This window comes from Silurus aristotelis, assembly GCF_946808225.1.
Source record: "Silurus aristotelis genome assembly, chromosome: 1".
NCBI lineage: Eukaryota > Metazoa > Chordata > Actinopteri > Siluriformes > Siluridae > Silurus > Silurus aristotelis.
In genome coordinates, this window is record NC_139574.1 from 27626487 (window position 1) to 27645133 (window position 18647).

An 18647-nucleotide genomic window follows, 5' to 3' on the forward strand; every position below is an offset into this window, starting at 1 on the left:
GAAGAGATAGATACCAGGCACAGCATTTACACAACAGAGTTATTTCTATTTTATAGAGCTGCCTGATCTGTGCCTTTCCCCTAAAAAATAGATATTTACTGCCAAGGACAGGAGAAGGAGCCTGGATAGGACATTAATCGCTCTTGTGCCTGGCAAGAAGGTCATGTTTTACTGTAATATTTCTATGGGTCTGTAAAGTGTTTAGGTGCTTAATCGAGTTCTGTTGAGATTAAAAGTAAACGTTTAAAATATCAAAAGTTAATTTTTACGGTAAATAAAAGATATTTGTTTGAGCATATCAAGAAGATTACTAGATTACCGTCTCGCTTCAAGGAGCCCTCAATTGCTCTAGATGTTTCATTGTGTTAAGTTTTGTGTTTATCACACAACGACTAACGAAGGGAGAAATGTACAAGCTGCTTTAAGTCCACCAATAAGAAACGACATCGACAGTGGCAGAAACGGAAGCAGAGATGAGAGGAAATGTGCTTCGCTTAAAGTGACTTGGCATTTCCTGGTTGCTTAACAGAAGCAGAAAGACAAGACAGAAAGTTAGAGAAAGAGAGAGAGAGACCGAGAGAGAGAGAAAAAGGGGGAGAGACGGAGTGTGAGTTTGTATGAGGTAGAACAGAAGTATGTGCCAGAAGATATGAGGGGGAGTAAATGTTCCTGAGAGTTGTATCCGTGGTGCCTCTGATGAAACCGGGGTTCCAGTGCCCCCCTTCATCTTCACTCAACTGCCATGAGACATGGACTGGATCCCAACAGAAAGCCAACTGGTAAACGTGAGCCTTCTGTTTTTCCTAAGGATGCAAAGTGGCAGAGTGTTTTTAACACAGTGCATCAGCTTGTCTCAGATTCACAAGACTTGTGGTATTTTTTTTGTGTATCTCAAGTGTATGACTCGTTTTGTGGTGAGGCTGATGATGAGCCAACTTCCTCTATAGACTGATCGAAATGTATCTCTGTGTGTATATCTGTGTGTAGCCTGTTTTTCCCGAGCATCACACGTCAAAGGTTTTCACTGCTATTTATGAGTCAATTCCACGCTTTAGTGGAAGATGCCTTGTAGGCTGTTGACATCTTGCCGTCTTCAGAGATGAGCGATGCTGGTGGCTTCTTGTTTGACAAAAGAAAGACTTAAATGATGGGATGATGACATCAGTGCTATAATCAGTAATGGTGCAGGACAGTAGGAAATGTGATCAGATCTCATACTCCATGCCAAACTGTTTTAGTTTTCAATTGGCTGTTTTTCACAGAAGGCTGTAAATGGATGGAGATGGTATGAAACCGGTATAAAAATGAAGTGGGTTTTCATGAGGGTCTTTATTTTTTTTTTTAGGTGATCACTCTGCCCCAATTCCAGTTGAATAATTGAAGAGAAATTACTCAAAGGTTAATGGCATAAGGATAATAATGGTGATTTCTGAACATCATCGCATCCCAACTTCATGCTCTCCATTGAAACCTCCCTCTTTGATGTTTTTGCACAAGTTTAAGTGTTATGTAATCGAGCGATGGTGCAAAAGGCTTGAACGTTGTTCTGCACCATTTAAGACAGAGCCATTAAAACATGGTACATGTCTTGCAATATTCTCCCGGTGACGTCACACTGACGCACCGACTGCAACATCCTGTTTAACGATAGCCCTAGCAAAACTATGGAGATAACATACAGTGCGAAACTGTTAACGTTTTCCATAACATGCTCCTTAAGCTCCTAGATGTTATCCACATGAACACATTTTGAAATAAAACGAATCATTATTTATCTTTGTTTTACGAAGTGTGATAAAGGGCTGCAGATGATTATTTGTGACTGTAGTATCAGTTCAAAGGCTGACGCTGTGACACTTTGCATTGCTGTCAAAGTCAGAATGATGTTATGGTGATTTTGTGTTTGTGATTCCTTCCTCCTTCCTGCAGAAAGATGTTATCTACCTGCAGCAGTGTCTGGAGGCTTTTGTGGCATCCTACGAGAAGATCATCGATGTGCAGTCTCTGGAGCCACGCCGGTGAGTCAGTCACACACTAACTAATCCAAAGCGTCAGGAGAACTCGTCACTGGAGAAGGCATACACACCGAATATTAGGTTCTAGCCACAAATGAACTCGGCACAGTTTTTTTTTTAAAACAAAGCTTTTTTTAAATTAAGTCATAGACTGATCAAATAAATACGTTTTATACCAAGTAACCGTGTCACCTAGTACGGTGTCTGTCATGGATCCTTGGTGTTTACACAAAAAAAAAAACACGTACCCACACCCATTCAGAATGTCTTGTTCTTGCATGCTGCAGTAGAAACACAAAGGGGTGGAATGTGCGATTGTTGTGTCTTCTGTGTCAATCACAGCAACACTGGCTTCTGAGAGCACATACACACTATATGGACAATTGTATTGGGACACCCAAGTTTTCCAGCCATATGTGGTTCTTCCCAAAATGTTTACCACAAGGTTGGAGATGCCACAATGCCAGCTCTATTTGAGTTATGTTTTACATGTGTCGGAGTGGAATGCAGACTTCACCCTAGACCTCATCCTACATCAGTACCTGACTTTATTGCACCTGTGGCTGAATGAGCTAAAAAAAAATCTCCACAACCACACTCCAAAATCTAGTGGAACATCTTTCTTGAAGAGCAAATGCAAACTAAATGTGGAATGGGATGTTCAGAAAGCACATATGTCCACAACCTTTTGTCCATATAATGTATGTGAAAGAGGGCAGATAGCACTTTCCCTTAAAAGTGTATTAAGCAGCATGAGCAGTTTGAAATGCTGCTTGTTGGCTGGATTCACTCAGAGGAGGTCCGTGATTACCTGATGCTGGAATTGACAGTTGACAAATTAGGATGTAGAAAGGAGAAATTATGGATCCTGACTTATAGATCACATAATTGCTCTAGAACACTATCAAACAATACAAACCTACAAACAATCCTTTGCCTCATAACTTTAGTTGATATCTCCATTTATTTAAACCCCACATTATGTCTGTAACATTATATTATCGCTCATATAGTAACTCCTGTCCATATGTCTGCAGTCTGGAGGAGTGGAATGCTGAGGTGCCTGTGGTGCCGCGAGATTTTCTTGTGTTCCTGGGAACGCAGCTATGGCACAGCGTCCTGCAACTGTCCGGTCAGGAGCAGAGCAACAACACACCTCACCCGCTGCTCCTCATCAAGTTCTTCATCATCATCTGCAGGTTCACTTGTCTTACGTTTATGGCTTTTCTGTTTCTTTGCTGGAGGTCAGTACACAGTCATTGTTAGGTTCTTTAACAAGGCCTTAAGACAGGAGCCGGTTCCTTATATTTAATGGTCGTCGAGTCACACGTAAGTGTCTAGAGTTAAATGTCGCTGTTCTTACATGAGAATTAGAGGAATGTTTGTGCTAGGTTAAGAAGAAGAAAAAAAAAAAAAAAGAGTTTGACACAACACTGAATGGTTTTGTGGGTGAAATGAAAAGACCTGCTCATTAGCAGTGGTTATATTTTACTTGCTGTCGAATTGTCTAGTGCCGACTTGCGCTTTGTTCTACGAACTGGTTCGACGAGCACAGTGTCAACAGTGGGTGGGAACCGTGTATTTGTGTTTGCACTAACTGTGAATGAACTTGCAGGAACATGGAGAATATTGACCCTGACAAGACCCCTGGCTTTGTGATCGAAACCATCAAGCTGTTAAGCTTCTGCCTCAATCAGGTACGCGTGTACATGTGTAACACTCTCAGTTAGGTTTGACTTTTAAAATGTTTAAATTCATATTAAAATGCATTCTGCAGCTTTAATGAAAGTTAAGCATTTGATAGATCACAAAAAAGCTTTTTTTTTTACCAATGGAAAAAATTATGTTTGTTGTTGGATGGTATATAAGGATGCTTGAGCCATTTACAAAACTCATGTAAATCTGTGTTTAAATGGCACGGAATGTGGGTGTGGCATGTTCGGGTGTGTTCCAGATAAAGAAGAAGCCTGAAGAGCAAAGCAGTCTGCAGTCAGTGGTACAGCATTGCCTGCTGCTCTGTGAAAACCTCTTCGACCCTTATCAGACATGGAGGAGAAGGCAGGCAGGGTGAGCATGTGTGTGTGTGTGTGTGTGTGTGTGTGTGTGTGTGTGTGTGTGTGTGCGCGTGTGTGCGTGCTAGAATGTGAGTGTGTGTGCTTGTGGACGAAAGGGGCAGGGGATTAACCAACATCAGGAATGTGTGGGAGATGAGCAGGCCTTATACGTGAAGCTTGCCCATAATAAACATATACACACACACACACACACACACACCATCATCTAGATCTGTGTGTATGGTACACATAAAAACACTGCACTCATGAGCTGTCCTACTCAACATTATTTCTGTGTGTGTGTCTCAGTGAGGAGGTCAGCATGCTGGAAAGGAGCAAATATAAATTCTCCCCTCTCTCCCTGCCAGAGGAGCTACCTGCATTCTTTCATGGTACACCACACACCCTTACCTTTTCCTGTCAATCTTTAAACACACACACACACATACCTTGTAGTATCAACACCACATTTTTATTAATCATCACCTCATGATTTATTTAGATGCGGTGACCTTTTGAGACACATCTTTATGTAAGACCTCGTGTTCTGATATGAATATGTATAGTTTTTTTATCTAATGGAATTCATGTAGAACCCAGAGAGGATTCAAAGTATTCTTGGTAGCTGCTTGATTTTCATATTGAAACAAATGAAATTTTATTATTTTGTTTGTTTGTTTTGCAACAGTAGACTTGCAAAATTCCAGGAATTTTCAAGGCTGGAAAATGTCCATGGGAATTTATGGGACTTTACAAAATTGTTAGCCAATAACGATAACTTAAATGTAGTTGAAAGAAAATCTTGCAGGTTTAACCAGAGTTAATGCAATTTCAGTTGAATATTTCCCCTGCACATTCATCAATCACATGCACACAGCACATTTACTGCATGGCTACCGAGGCCACGCCCCCCTACATACGCTGTGTATTTCTCTATAACATTACACAGATAATGTCTTGAATACTGCACATAAAATTATGTAAAAAATGTCATTAATTTATGTTTCAAACTTCCTTGTGCTGTGTGTAAGCTTTTGTGCAACAAAATGCTACTAACAATTAGATCAAAGTAAAAAAAAGCATTTTTCAAAATCTATTAGTTGGAATGCATGTCGGTTTTGTTTATGATTAAATCAAATGTTTATATTTTTGTTTGTATATGATACAGTTTATTAAACAGATTTCTAACTGATTCCCAGAATTTCCTCGTAAGTTTCCAACTTGAAACGTTTACAAAATTCCTCAGATGAGGTTCCCAATGAAAGTTTCCGGAGATTTTCCGCCCCTTTGCAAACGTAGTCCACAATCATGGGATATTAGGATTTGAAACACAGTCTTTAATTAAGTGCTTTCTTGAAATCTTCATCCAATAGAAAGCACACAGCTGCCCACTGATCCGGTAAATGCACGTGTCTGGGATGTCTGGGATTGTTCATGCGAGCGTGTTACTGATTTTAAAAGCTGATGAAGAAGAGTATAGACTAAACAGGTTCAAGCACTGTGTGGGCATTGTGCCCATCTTTTTTCATAGGTTTTGTTTGTGCCAATAGATATATAAGATAAACAAACTACTAATTCTAATGGAAACATATGACCGCTGAGCATTACCTCCAAAGCTTATTGCTTGCACCGTGCCCTGTTTATTAAGAACTTTTCTATGTTACTTTTACAATCCTTTCACAACGTGTGCATATTTGGCCCTGGCTGTGTGCGCAGAGTGCCTGCAGGAGAGCGAGCGAATTCCCGATCCACTATTGCTGCGGTTGGTGCATCTACAAGGTGCCGTCACTAGCGGGTGCAAGGTAGTCCACACTATACACACATCCTGTTCCAGACTGCTTTATTTATTATTTTGACTGAAATATTTACTAACAGTGCATGCTCTGTGTGTGTGTGTGTGTGTGTGTGTGTGTGTGTGTGTGTGTGTGTGTGTGTGTGTGTGTGTGTGTGTGTGTGTGTGTGTGTGTGTGTGTGTGTGTGTGTGTGTGTGTGTAGAAGAATGGCCTCCTCTCCATCACACCCCACGCTGTGGAAGATCTCATGTCTGTGCTGCGCTCCTGGTGTCTCCGTCCTGCCCAAGACAAGCCCAAGGACCCGCAAGTGTTGCGCCTGACGCTGCGCTGCCTGACTGCCATGATCCACTTGCTGCACAGCAGCAGCCCTGCCGAAAGACAGGTGGAGATTAAGACTGTGCTCAGCAACTATTTCCAGCTGCTCAACTGGAACAGACCACCAGCTAGTGAGCATGCAGACGGCTCAGCCTGGGAGGAGAGCATCATCACCCTGCAAACACACATGCTAAGTAAGAGAAGCGTCACACACCAGAGCTTATCATCCAGCATTTATCGTTTATCAAACACTCAGCTCCATCCTGAAGATCAGGGTAACAGAGGTTGTGGAATGGATTAAGATTATGTCTAAGTCACTGTGGAATGCAGTTATACAAAAACGTTAAGCCGTAACTAGTAAAAAAATAAATAAAATAGTGAGCTTTCCGACGTGTTTAACAAAACTGACTGCATTTATTGTCGCGGTTGTTAAAGCAGATCTTCTTAAAGCAGAAACAATTTGGGAAAAAAATTATTTTGGTCAAAATCGTTTATCTTACAATCTCAAAAAGCTGTTTTTACACTCTATTCACGGATGCCCCACCCTGCAGACTCAATTCAAAACTGCCCTGTTTCATAACCCAATCATATAACAATCCACTGATCCCCTCCTTCACTGTTATACCTAAACAGAGAAGTGAATTTAAACAGATATGCTTTTTTTCTGCTTTTCCATCTGATCACTTCTCCAATGCCACAACACACTATTTCCTCTTAACTACCGTACAGCGACAATATCATGTAAGCACTGATTTGAAGGAGGGGTCATGGAGATTTAAATTTAGTAAATTTCACATGCCATTGCATGCAAAATGTCAGAAATTATCGGCTACAGTAGATATATATATATTTAAAAAAGTCTACACACCCATGTAAAAGCAGGTGTTGTGAAATAAAGATCACGTTAAATAATTTCAATGTTCTATAGCAAGCAGCATTATTGAAGTCAACCAATAACATTTTTCTTCTTATTATTTTATTTTATTTTTTGTTGATTCAGCAATTTCATTCTTCTCATCCTAGCAGATATTCTCCAGATGTGTCCAATTGCACGTTTTTCCACACAGCCCTCTGAAAGTCGTTCCACACATTTTCAGTGGGACTCGGACTCTGAATGACAATCCGATACATTTACTTCTTTTAGAGCTTTGACTTTTATTTGTGCTTTAGGTCGTTATCATACTGGTAGTTGACCCTTTTTTCATGTTTAGATGTCTAACAGAGGCCTGAGGATTTTGTGCCAAAATAGATTGGTATTTGGATCTGTCTGTGATTTCCTCTATCTTGACCACTCAGTCCCAGCTAAAAAAAAAATCTACCATATAGCATGATGTTGGCACCAACCTGCTTCAGTTACATTCATTTTTTTGGCATTTGGCAGAAGCCCTTAACCAGGACGACTTAAAACCGTTCAGTTGAGGGTTAAGGGCCTTGCTCAAGGGCCCAGCAGTGGCAGCTTGGTGGTGCTGGAAATCGAACTTGTGACCCTTCAGCTCTAGAGCTCAGTGCATTAAACTCTGAGCTACCACCTGCTTTTCTGCATGATACACTTGATATGTTTCTTATGCTAAACATATCTTTGACAATTACACATTTTGCTGCAAATTTGGTGTGATTTAGATGTGCCTGTGTTTAGGTGAGGCATCTTGCCTCCCTACCCTATAATGCAGACATGCAGACTTGTTTTGCAGTCACATGCAACCAGGAAACAGCAAAACAATCCTCCAGAAGCAGCTTTCCTTTTTTGGTTTTTTTTTTTAATAAGAATGACTTCGTTGATGAGCAGCATCTGAATACTTTTGCACGAGTTCAAATGTGATGTAATGTGATGTCACATTATAGCCCATTATAAAATGATTCCATTTTCCTGAAAGGTATCTGAAATTTTGAATTCTCTTGATTGCTGTAACCAGGAAACGATCCATCGCAACGATCTTAAACTATGGAGATTTTTTTATGCCCGCTGTCCGTGCTCCACCACCATCATCTATTCAATCAAAAGAGTTGTTTAGAAAGCCTTCTGTCTCAATCCAGCATTTTGCCAAGATTTGTGTTTTGGAGATTTTGGCTTTGAAGCGAACCCTGAAGGGAAGGGCTGTATTTGGTTACATTTTGAGTTTCAAAACAGAGAGCTTTAGTTCAACTTTCACCAAGACTGTTCATTTGAGTGTCAATGCAAGTTTACGTGAGTCTATGGCTGTAGATTTGTTTAACATTCTGCTCTCCTGTAGATGCCATCCCGGAGATTCTGCAGTGTCCCGACCGACCCGTGCTGCAGGCCATTTTTCTGAACAATAACTGTTTCGAGCACATTCTCCGCCTCATCCAAAACAGCAAGGTCAGTGTCCACACTTTCTATCGCATGTTCAGGGCCAGGACAGAAATGCACAACCTTGTAAAAAAAAAAAGGAGTAAATATTAATATGACACCACTAAGTTGCAAATAAACACTATATGGGCAAAAGTTTGTGGACACCTGAGCATAGGATTTGAGCGTTTTGATCATCCTATTCCACATTTATTCCCCATTTGTCGTTCGAATAACCTCCACTCTTTAGGGGAAATTAGGCCTAACCCTAGATTTTGTGTGTTAGTAATATCAGATAGTAGTGATGTACGGTGAGGAGGTCTGGGGTGCAGTCAGCTTAACAGTTTATCCCAAAGGTGTTCAATAGGGTTGAGGTCAGAGCTCTATAGCAGGTCACTCAAGATCTTCCACTCCAACCAATGGAGCTGGTTTGGGTCTCCTAATCTAAGTGTACAATTGTGTGCTTCCAAATTTGTGGTAATAGCTTACGAAGAACCACTCATGGTTGAGGAAAGTCAGGTGTCCCAATATTTCTGTCCTTATAGTATATTAGTTATATGAAACTACTTGTATACATTTTTTTTTGCTGCCTCGCTACAGTAAAAAATAAAAAAAAAATACAGGAATTTCATTCTATACCATATTTATACATATTTACTATGTCATACAGTATATATTTGAGTTAGGTTTCACAGAGATACCTTCATTATCACAAAAAAGAACCCCTACACATTATGAGCTTAATGTTATATAAATATCCTATTAATAACTTGCACCGATTAAGTTTTTATAACTCACTCAGGTCTATTTCCTATCCTTAGAGCTGCTTGAGCTGTATTTTACTGTCTAGTTGTGTGTCTGGCTGTCTTTACCCTTTGCGTTTGACTTACGCAGTACGCACAGAGAGATTAAATGTCTGTGTTTGCAAGAAAAAGAACAAATAAACGGACAGGGAGAGAGGGGTTAGGAGTGAGTAAGTTCTGTTAAATATTTCAACAGTAGGATTTTGAAACTTGGGTAGTTGTGATGTGGTAATAATATAAACTCAGGATTAGGAACAGTTTGTTTTTGTGCTGTGCGCTTCTTAAGTCTCTCGTTTTCACCTTTTTCATTATATATTATAAAAAAAAAAACTGTACTTACTCCTGAACATGTTTCTGACCGTCTGTGTTTTTCGTTGTGTGTTTTTCATATTTGTGTGTGTGTGCGCACGCACTGCAGCTCTATCAGAGCAGCAGGGGTAGAACAGAGTATGAGGCTCAGTGCGAACTCACCATGCGTTTGCTCACAGAAGCTGAAGTGGAGCAGGTACTTTCCCCCGAGGGCCCGTCCACAGGAAACTCACCCTCCTTATTACACACATATGCACAAACATAGTTATTTTTTTTCTTCTTCTTATCAACAAATATCAATGTGCATGCGGTCCTGCTGCACACACAGACCTGCAAACACGCACACAGGAAAAACAAGATATGGAGTCTTGCTTTTAGACTTTGTTCTGATACGGAGGGGGAGTTTATTGTCGACGAGCGATTTTTTTGTGCTTGGGTGCATGGGTTTACGTCTGGTGTGAACGTGTGTGTGTCACCTAGACATCTGTGTGTAGTTGTGTCACTCTTCATGTTTTGCTGCATTGGGTCATGGGTTTGCTGCATGTGCTGTTTTATGTAACTCGTTTCATAGGGACAGACGGGGTTTGTGTTTGGTGATGGCGTCATGGGTAATCCTGCGTTTGGTGTTTTGCATAAGAGATGCATGAAAGTTAAATGCATTTCCTATTTTAATGTCGAATTTTGGTACGTGCGTGTACACGAATGTGCAAACGTGTGATATGTAAGTGTAAATGGGGAACAAAAATCATAATGTTAAAAGGAATATATGATTCTATTAACATTGGGCCTCATTCATCCAACTGGTTACTAACAGGTGTTTATGAAGAGCATGTGATTCATGAAACTTCAGGTATTTCCACAAATTCACTTTGTATTCCACATGAATGATCGGTTTCAAACTATAAATGAAAGCATGGTGAGGCAAAACAGGTTCATTTGCATGCCCTAACAAAATATGGAGGAAATAAGAGTAATTAAACTGTTACATAAAACAAAGAAGTAAAAGATTAGGTAGATGTAGAAATTGTGTGGGCTAAGTGTAAAGTTGTAAGTGTTAAAAACTAGGGAAACCAGCCATGGTGAGAAGTGTATATTAAGACAAAGCAAGTGTTACATGTATAACAGGAAGAAGAGTTCTTATATTAGGCAACATGCTGCTGCTGCATTACAGAAGGCACTCAGACTATTCAGGTGTCGTTATTTTAGTTCTCAACTCTGTAATTTGCCTTTTATGGCAACGATGTGATCAATGACGCCTATTGTGAAGTCTGGGCTTTTTTTTCTTTTTTTTTATTATTATTATTATAATTATTTAGCTACAATAACACATGGTAATGTGTAGCGTCATGGTAACAGCCCCAAGTGTAACAGTTGCCAGGCTACAGTCAGTATGTCGTATTTTATAAGTAGGTGTATATAATAAACTGGCAGCTCGGCTCATGTGTGTGCTTTTAGGTCTGGGAAAAAGGTTCTGACTGCATTACAGTACATGCCATTGGAGTCCTTACTGCCATCATGAGCAGCTCACCATCTGCCAAGGTATGTGTGCTCTTAGTCTTCTACACACACAGTATGTGTACACACACCACAACTACATTAAATCCCCTTTATTTTCTGCTTCCCAATCATGCCTTTGAAGTTCACATATTCTTCAAGCCATTTAGCTCTCTGATCTTTGAGAAGGTTTGAAAGCTTGGTAAACATACAGAGGTGAAGTTGCTGTAGCTTATCTTATTCACATTGTTTAAACCAATTATATGAAACCACAGTGCCGGAATGGTGCCAGGCCTCATTTATACCCCTTGTGAAGTCTTTCCTTAATGTTTTAATATTTGGTAATGGCTGTTTATTTTTTGTTTGTTTTAATTTGAGTAAAAAAATTGTGCAATGAAATACATTTTCATAGGTTTTGTTAAAATTGTTGCTCTATTTCTGAAGAGGTCGTGAGAGGGTTGTTTTTTTTGTGTGCTTTCCTTTGCAGGAGGTCTTCAAGGAGCGCATAGGCTACTCTCAACTCTTTGATGTATTAAAAAGCCAAGGGCAGCCAACTAAAAGGCTCCTCCAGGAGCTCATGAGCATGGTATGCAAACTCGCTCACAGATCAGTCGAAATTTCTAATGTGACCTTGATGGAAGTGTGAACTGAACTGAATCGAAATTCTGTGCTTTCACTCGAACTTTCTCTTTTTTCCTTTTTCTAATTTGCTCCCTGTCTCATGCTGTTTCTTACTCACTTTCTCTCTGCCCTTGTCCTCCATCCTGTCTTATCTCGTTACTCATCTGCAGGCAGTAGAAGGAGAACACTGCCAGGCTGTCCCGCTGGGAATCAGTAACGAGCAGCCCCTGCTCCTGCTTCTGCAGTGGCTTCCCGACCTAGGTTCTCGCTCTCTGCAGCTGCTGGTATGTGAATGGCTGTTGGCCGTGTGTCGCGGTTCTTTGGCGTGCCGCTCTGTGGCCGTGGAAGCCGGCTTGGTTGATGTCGTGCTGGATGTGCTGAACCAGGGTCCCGAGCGGCTTGAGCGCCAGTGTGCAGACGCTCTGTTGGGCCTGGTGCAGGAGCTCGGCTCACTCTCACTGCGCCCTCATCACCTGAAGAGACTTTTGAGGCTGCTGCGCACAAACCCAGGCTCATCGCCTCATCCCTATTGCACTCGCGCCGTACGGGCACTCGCTGCAATGGCTGCGCACACCCACACGGGCAACAGAGCTCTGCAGTACTTTGACCTTTCGCCGCCCATGGCTGGCATCATGGTGCCCGCGATTCACCGCTGGCCGGGTAACGGCTTTGCGTTTCACGCCTGGCTGTGTCTCAACACCAACTTTCCTCCTCCAGTTCAGCAACACCACTCAGAGTCACACGTCAATGTCCCTGATAATACACTTCGCATGACCAAGGGTCCTCGCCGCAAGCAGCTCTACAGGTGGGTTGTTTTTTTTGCATATAAATATATTATTATAATATTCTATAAAGAAAGTATGGAGTAAACGTGCCACTATATGAATTGGTGGATAATAATACTGAGAATACTGATTTATTACTTTACATTTACTGTGTCTAATTTTTTTATTATTTGAAATATATCAATATTTTCGAATCAATACATATCCCATCCGGTATATATGTGTGAGGGTCCTCAAAACAATTTAAGACAATTACAAATTGATTCTCGTAGTTTCTTCACGGCAAGTGGGACAGGGTTTGAGGCTTTCTTCACCATGGAGGGAGTACTGGTGGTAGCTGTGTGCACCAAGAAGGAGTACATGGCAGTTTCACTGCCTGAAATTCCCCTCAACGATGGTGTCTGGGTAGGTACCAATATACCACACATATTAATGCGCATGCCTAGTGCACATAAAGCACTTTTAAATATGCTGTTTCCTTTTCCTGTAGCACTCCTTAGCTATAGTGCACATCTCAGGTCGAAGGCCGTTCGGACAGAACCTGGTCACCATCTATGTGGACGGAAACTCGTGTAAGACAGCACAGCTACGCTTCCCTACACTCAGTGAGGTAATGATCCAGTGCCATTCATTGGTAGAACCAGAAGGTCGTAAGTTCAAATTCTAGGACCACCAGGCTGCTGCTACTGGGCCCTCTAGCAAGGCTCTTAAACCTTAACCACTCAGTTGTATAAATGTTAGTTGTTCTGGATCAAGGTGTCAAATGCAAAAAAAAGAAAATGGCAATAAAGTTGAACTAATTTCTTTTTCCATCTTCCAGCCCTTTACATCCTGCTGTATTGGTTCAGCGGGTCACCGCACCACCACCACTACCTCCCCGACTCTGCCTGTCCCGGTACACTCACCTGAGCTGGCATTCTCCATGTCCGCTGGTCCTCCAGCTCTCACCCGCTCTCAGTCTTTTCCAGCCTCGTTTGCTGCAGGAGGGGGAGGACGCTGGGGTTTGGGCAGAGAAGTCCCTGTCTATACCATTCCTGCAGGACTACAGGACACAGAGTGGGGCTCACCATCATCACTGGATGGCCTGCTGGCAACAGCCTTTATCTGCCACGAAGCACTGCAGCCTGCACAGACACGCGCACTCTATATGGCTGGTGAGGATCTCTTTTTCTCTCTCACATGAATTCTCAAAAATGTCCACACCTGTGTGGAATAGTAATATAACAGCGGGAAAAGCACTAAACAATAAACTGATATCTAACCTAAGCTAAATAACTACATTTATTTCTCAAGTGTTTCTGTTTTATGTTTAATCCATCAAGGACACCAGAATTCTTGTTTTGAACATGCTACATTGTGCAGCGCTTCTACTGTGTACATTTGTAATACTTTCATAATACTTTTACATTCAGTTCTCTGTTATTCACACTGCAGGTCCCAATAGCGTGTCCCTGTTTAAAGCGGATGGAGAACTCTCAGAGCTCTGCAGTAAACTCCTCTTATACTACACACCTCAGGTAGGAACTGCCCCATGTCTTCACCACTGACCTCTTTGCTTAAAAAAATTATTGTCACATGCTGTTTTAATAGAATATTAAGGTCAGCCACAGGTCAATGAAAAAAAATCACACCCCCCCATTTTTTTTATCCTCTTATACTAAATCAGTTTGTCAATACTTACCGTTTTTATTAATTAAAAACAACACAATACTGTTTAGAATTACAATTTGCTGTTGTAAAATTCCCTCAGGAGACTTGTTTTTTTTGTCTCTCATTAAGTCAGTCAGACAAAAAGCAGAAAAAAACTAAAACTAAGAAAAAAAAGAAAGTGTAAAGTTCTTTGTCTTGGTGAAAAACAGAATGTTATAAAGAGTTAAAGGCAAAACAAATATTTCAATCAACCATATCAGTTATTAGGGAATTAGCTGATATAAAGCAGCTTTATAAGACAAATTAATCTAAACTTTGTGATGTGCCTGTATGAATTGCTGTTGAATATGTAATCGACATCTTGAGACCACAGGTACATACATTCAGCAGCCCTGTAGCATGAAATGCGCTGAGCTTCTGTTGTGTGTTTTGTATTTTGCAGGCCTGTAAAAACCAGATCTGTCAGGATCTGTCTCCCAACCATACGTATGACGGCAGACTAACTGGACACAGGGTTGTCAACTGGGACGTCAAGGTTTGAGATCTGTATTGTATTTGTCGATTTAGAGCCAAACATAGAACACAAGGGAGTATATCCTGCACTCTTATATTTCCTTATCCCTGCGCCTGGTTGTGTTTGTGTAGGGTGTGCTGAACTGTGTTGGTGGAATGGGGGCTTTGCTGCCCCTCCTAGAGCAGGTGTATGTGCTGGAGCAGGGTGACAATGCTGGGCAGGAGACCTCTGACCTGCTGGGACCAGATCTCACTTCCTCCAGGGGTCCTGCAGGCATGTTGCTCCCCCTGGGAAAATCCTGTGGTTCGTATTTCAGTTTTTAAAATATGGAGGTGGATTTATAAGAAAGATTTTACTCAGAATCAGGAATTCGAACTTATTTAGTTTAAAGTGCTTATAATGGGTGCATTTGATGAACGTATGCAGTCAGCATCACTCAAAAGACTTACAGTTCATTTAACAGACATAACTGAAGTACCATTTAATAGCTATAATAATAGTAATCTGTACACCTCGTGTCAAAATGGACCATATATATAAAATATATGCAGTATTACTCATTCTGAACTTTGCTTTCCCCTTCATCCTATCAGAAGGGCGTTTAGAAAGGAACAGCGTGGCCGCTTTTCTTCTCATGATTAGAAACATGCTGCGCAATCACCCGGTCAATCAAGAAAGTCTCCTCCAGTGCCATGGGCCACCCATCATCGGAGCCATGCTCAGCAAGGTAGCACACACTGGCAATATGGATGAAAATTCACTGAATTATCACGGCACATGGAGGCATTGTCTGTGTCCATCTCAAAAAAGAAAACGTGTATTAGGTCACGTTTAAAAGAGGACTGTGGCTTTCATCTGTCTAGCATTCATTGATGTATAAAAAAAGCTGACTTCTTCCATCTGAAAACCATGCCATAACCAACAGGTTTCAGTTTCTGCCAGACTTGTATCTTGTTTTTGCTTTGTTTCTATCTCACTCTCACTTTCTCTCTGTGTGTCAGGTGCCCAGCAGTATGATGGATATGAGTGTGTTAATGGCATGTCAGCTGCTACTGGAGCAGGTCTCCAGTGATGGCAACAGCGCTCTGCTGTCTCAGCTCTACCAGCACCTCCTGTTTGATTTCCGCATCTGGAGCCACTGTCACTTTGCAGTCTGCCTCGGTAAATGCTGCCGGTCCAGCCTGTTCCATTAACGACTGAACGATTTATCATTATTTATCAATACCCAGCAAAGCTCCTCCAAAAGGCATATTGTTATGCATGTAAAGTTGGACTGTTTAGGAAATACTGCTATAGAAATGTGTAGCCTTAACACAGTTTCTGACCAGCGTGCTAAACCTCAAGAGCTGATTTAGTTAAAGTGTTAAGCGGAAGGCCATGAGCTATATAATAAGTGTGTGTGTTTGTGTGTGTGTGTGTAGGCCATGTGCAGTATCTGTCCTCTGTCTTGAAGGAGGGCAAGCAGAGGACACGCAGAAAGTATGGCGTTCAGTACATCCTGGACTCCATTCGGTCACACTACAGGTGATTACAGAGAACACCAGACAGCACAGTTACAAAACCTAGACTGTGAAAGAAAACTTTCAAACTGTTCTTGTGTGTGTGTGTGTGTGTGTTTAGTGTGGAGAAGGATGGCAGTGCTCTGTCAGATGAGAAGAAGACAGTGCAGACATCACTCTTTGATCTACTGAAAGATTTCCTTTTGAAGTCTCCTACTACGGGGGAGTTGCACAGTATTCTGGCTTACACTGTAGTAGTACAAGACCAGCAGCAGGTAAAACACTGGCTCTGTCTCAGCTCTTCACACTCTTGTTCACACACTGTAACCGCAATTATTCCAGTGTTTACAGGTACAGATACTAACATACATATCATACATTCCGATATATTCTAGTATAAATCGTTATTTTTGGTGGAACATGTTATACTATAACATCCCACAAGAGCTGCAGTTTTAGAGATGCTCTAACCCAGTCGTCTAGACATCACAATTTGGCCCTTCGAGACTCGTTTAAATCCTTACACTCACCCATTTTTCATGCTTCTAACTTTGAGGACAAAATATTCACTTGCAGCCTATTATTTCCCACCCGCTTACAGGTGCCATGATAAAGAGATATTCAGCGTTATTGACTTCACCACTCATAATGTTATAACGTCATAGTGTTATGCCTGATCTGTCCATGTATATAAATAGTGTATTTGTATCACTTCAGGAATTACTTTCCACTTCTTTTCTTCCTCTTCCCACTTGATCATAGGATGTGTGTTTGCCTATGAATAAGTATGTACATATACACTGATATTTTTCTTTAACTTTATTGGGTTTTTTTTAGTGATGTTCTTGTCTGTCTTCTTCTAATCTGTTGTGTTGTGTTAATTTCCTGAAGCTAGACCAGGCATCTGCATAAACAGAGTTTATTTATTTATAACACATCTCTCTCTTTCCCATCTTTCTCTACACTCTTAACCACTTCCTCCTTGTTAACCACAAGACATACTGTTTGTTTCATTTTAAATAGTTCTCACTCTCTCTCTCGCTCTCTCTCTCTCTCTCTCTCTCTCTCTCTCTCTCTCTCTCTCTCTCTCTCTCTCTCTCTCTCTCGCTGTGTCCAGGCGATCATGCTGTTGGATGTTTTGTATGCTGTGTTGAGGAGCAGCCCTCAGGCTCTGTCTGTGCTCCTGGAGTGGGGTGTGGAGCAGCTTTACTGTCTGCTACTAAAGCCCAGCTTTAGTGATGAAGCACGCGAAAGAGTGTTCAGGGTGAGCACCTCCAGCCCTTTTCTCCTGCTGTCTATTGCGTTTGTATATCCAGTCTGGGTATATCCCGAGCTGCATTCTGATTCTACATGCTGCTCTACAGATCATGTACAAAGTGCTGAAGAGCGAGCGAGTCCCAGAGCGCGGAAAACAGCGCATCAAGCTGCGAGAGCCCACCTACCTGGGCTTGGTCTGCTTCCTGCAGGAGGTCCTAGTCACCATGACAGTCGTCCGCTGCATGTACGAGCAGGTGCTGGCTACAGGTAAATAACTGAGTGGCAATGGGACTCCAGTCGGTATGGCATAGTTATGAACTTCTGGTTCACATGTTGTCTGTGTGGGTTGCAGATCAATCACCCAGCTTCAAAGACCTTTTGGCAGTCGTGTACCTGTCCCATCGAGCTGATCTCACCGTCCGACTGGATATATGTCGCAAGGTAATTTATAGGATGCATAGGCAAGTTAGACGGTGGGCTAGGGTCCAACCAGCTTGGTGGGCACCAGTGTGCGCCCCCTGCCTCGCCGCCGCCTATTTAAAATATTTAACTTTTTCTGCTCAAGTTTAATGTACAGTATATGTTTACAGACCTCAATTCCGGCATTTTTTTATGATTTTTATTAAATGTGTTTGATGTGGTGGGGGGTTTGATCACTGTAGTGGAAGGGGCAGAGCCTTTTTAGACAAAAAAGGCTAGAAACAGCTGTCGTAATAGGTTTTTACAATCATTGTTTTAATAATGTGTTTACTTTTTCTGTATATGCTGAGTAGGTCATTGTATAGTGTCTCAGAAATTAGTTCTTTTAAGCGAATTGTAATTCTACACCATGTTAATCTAATCTCACTTATATGTAGTGTATCAGTGATTACCATGGATAAGGATTTTGGCATTTTTCTCCGACCTAGAAAAAAAAAAAAAAGATAAACCTGTTTAGCTGAACCGGCCATCTATTGTGTGGAAACTGAACATGAGGGTGTCACGTCCCAGCACGTGGTGCAGCTCTGAAAGCCACGAGCACTTAGTTCATGTTTTGTTTTGTGAGCATGGCATTTGCTTTTGTTTTGGTTCTGGTCTTGTCTTCCCCCTGTCTGGTCATTGGTGTGTTTGTCAACTGAGTACAGGTATTAAATGTCAAGCTTTTAATTATCCTGGTTTTTTGTTCAGATGTATTATCAAGCATTTCATATGGTTAAGTCTGAGCCTTGTTTTTAAAAGATCCTCATTCTT

At 41.4% G+C, this 18647-nt stretch overlaps 1 protein-coding gene across 1 annotated transcript in view; it reads left to right on the forward strand.

The window, feature by feature from the left end:
- The first annotated feature begins 501 nt into the window (after positions 1–501).
- The window catches only part of nbeal2 (neurobeachin-like 2), a 38503-nt gene continuing 20357 nt past the window's right edge, over positions 502–18647 (forward strand). The window contains exons 1-26 of the mRNA XM_083553946.1: positions 502–779; positions 1930–2018; positions 3053–3214; positions 3631–3712; positions 3970–4082; positions 4379–4461; positions 5786–5871; positions 6065–6371; positions 8409–8515; positions 9707–9793; positions 11053–11136; positions 11579–11677; positions 11883–12517; positions 12770–12902; positions 12988–13107; positions 13318–13651; positions 13932–14014; positions 14590–14682; positions 14793–14964; positions 15255–15388; positions 15663–15822; positions 16083–16185; positions 16282–16435; positions 17278–17424; positions 17525–17684; positions 17770–17858. Of these exons, the coding sequence (XP_083410072.1) occupies positions 750–779; positions 1930–2018; positions 3053–3214; positions 3631–3712; positions 3970–4082; positions 4379–4461; positions 5786–5871; positions 6065–6371; positions 8409–8515; positions 9707–9793; positions 11053–11136; positions 11579–11677; positions 11883–12517; positions 12770–12902; positions 12988–13107; positions 13318–13651; positions 13932–14014; positions 14590–14682; positions 14793–14964; positions 15255–15388; positions 15663–15822; positions 16083–16185; positions 16282–16435; positions 17278–17424; positions 17525–17684; positions 17770–17858 (3846 nt within the window). The 5' untranslated portion in view covers positions 502–749. The remainder of the gene's footprint in view (positions 780–1929; positions 2019–3052; positions 3215–3630; positions 3713–3969; positions 4083–4378; positions 4462–5785; positions 5872–6064; positions 6372–8408; positions 8516–9706; positions 9794–11052; positions 11137–11578; positions 11678–11882; positions 12518–12769; positions 12903–12987; positions 13108–13317; positions 13652–13931; positions 14015–14589; positions 14683–14792; positions 14965–15254; positions 15389–15662; positions 15823–16082; positions 16186–16281; positions 16436–17277; positions 17425–17524; positions 17685–17769; positions 17859–18647) is intronic.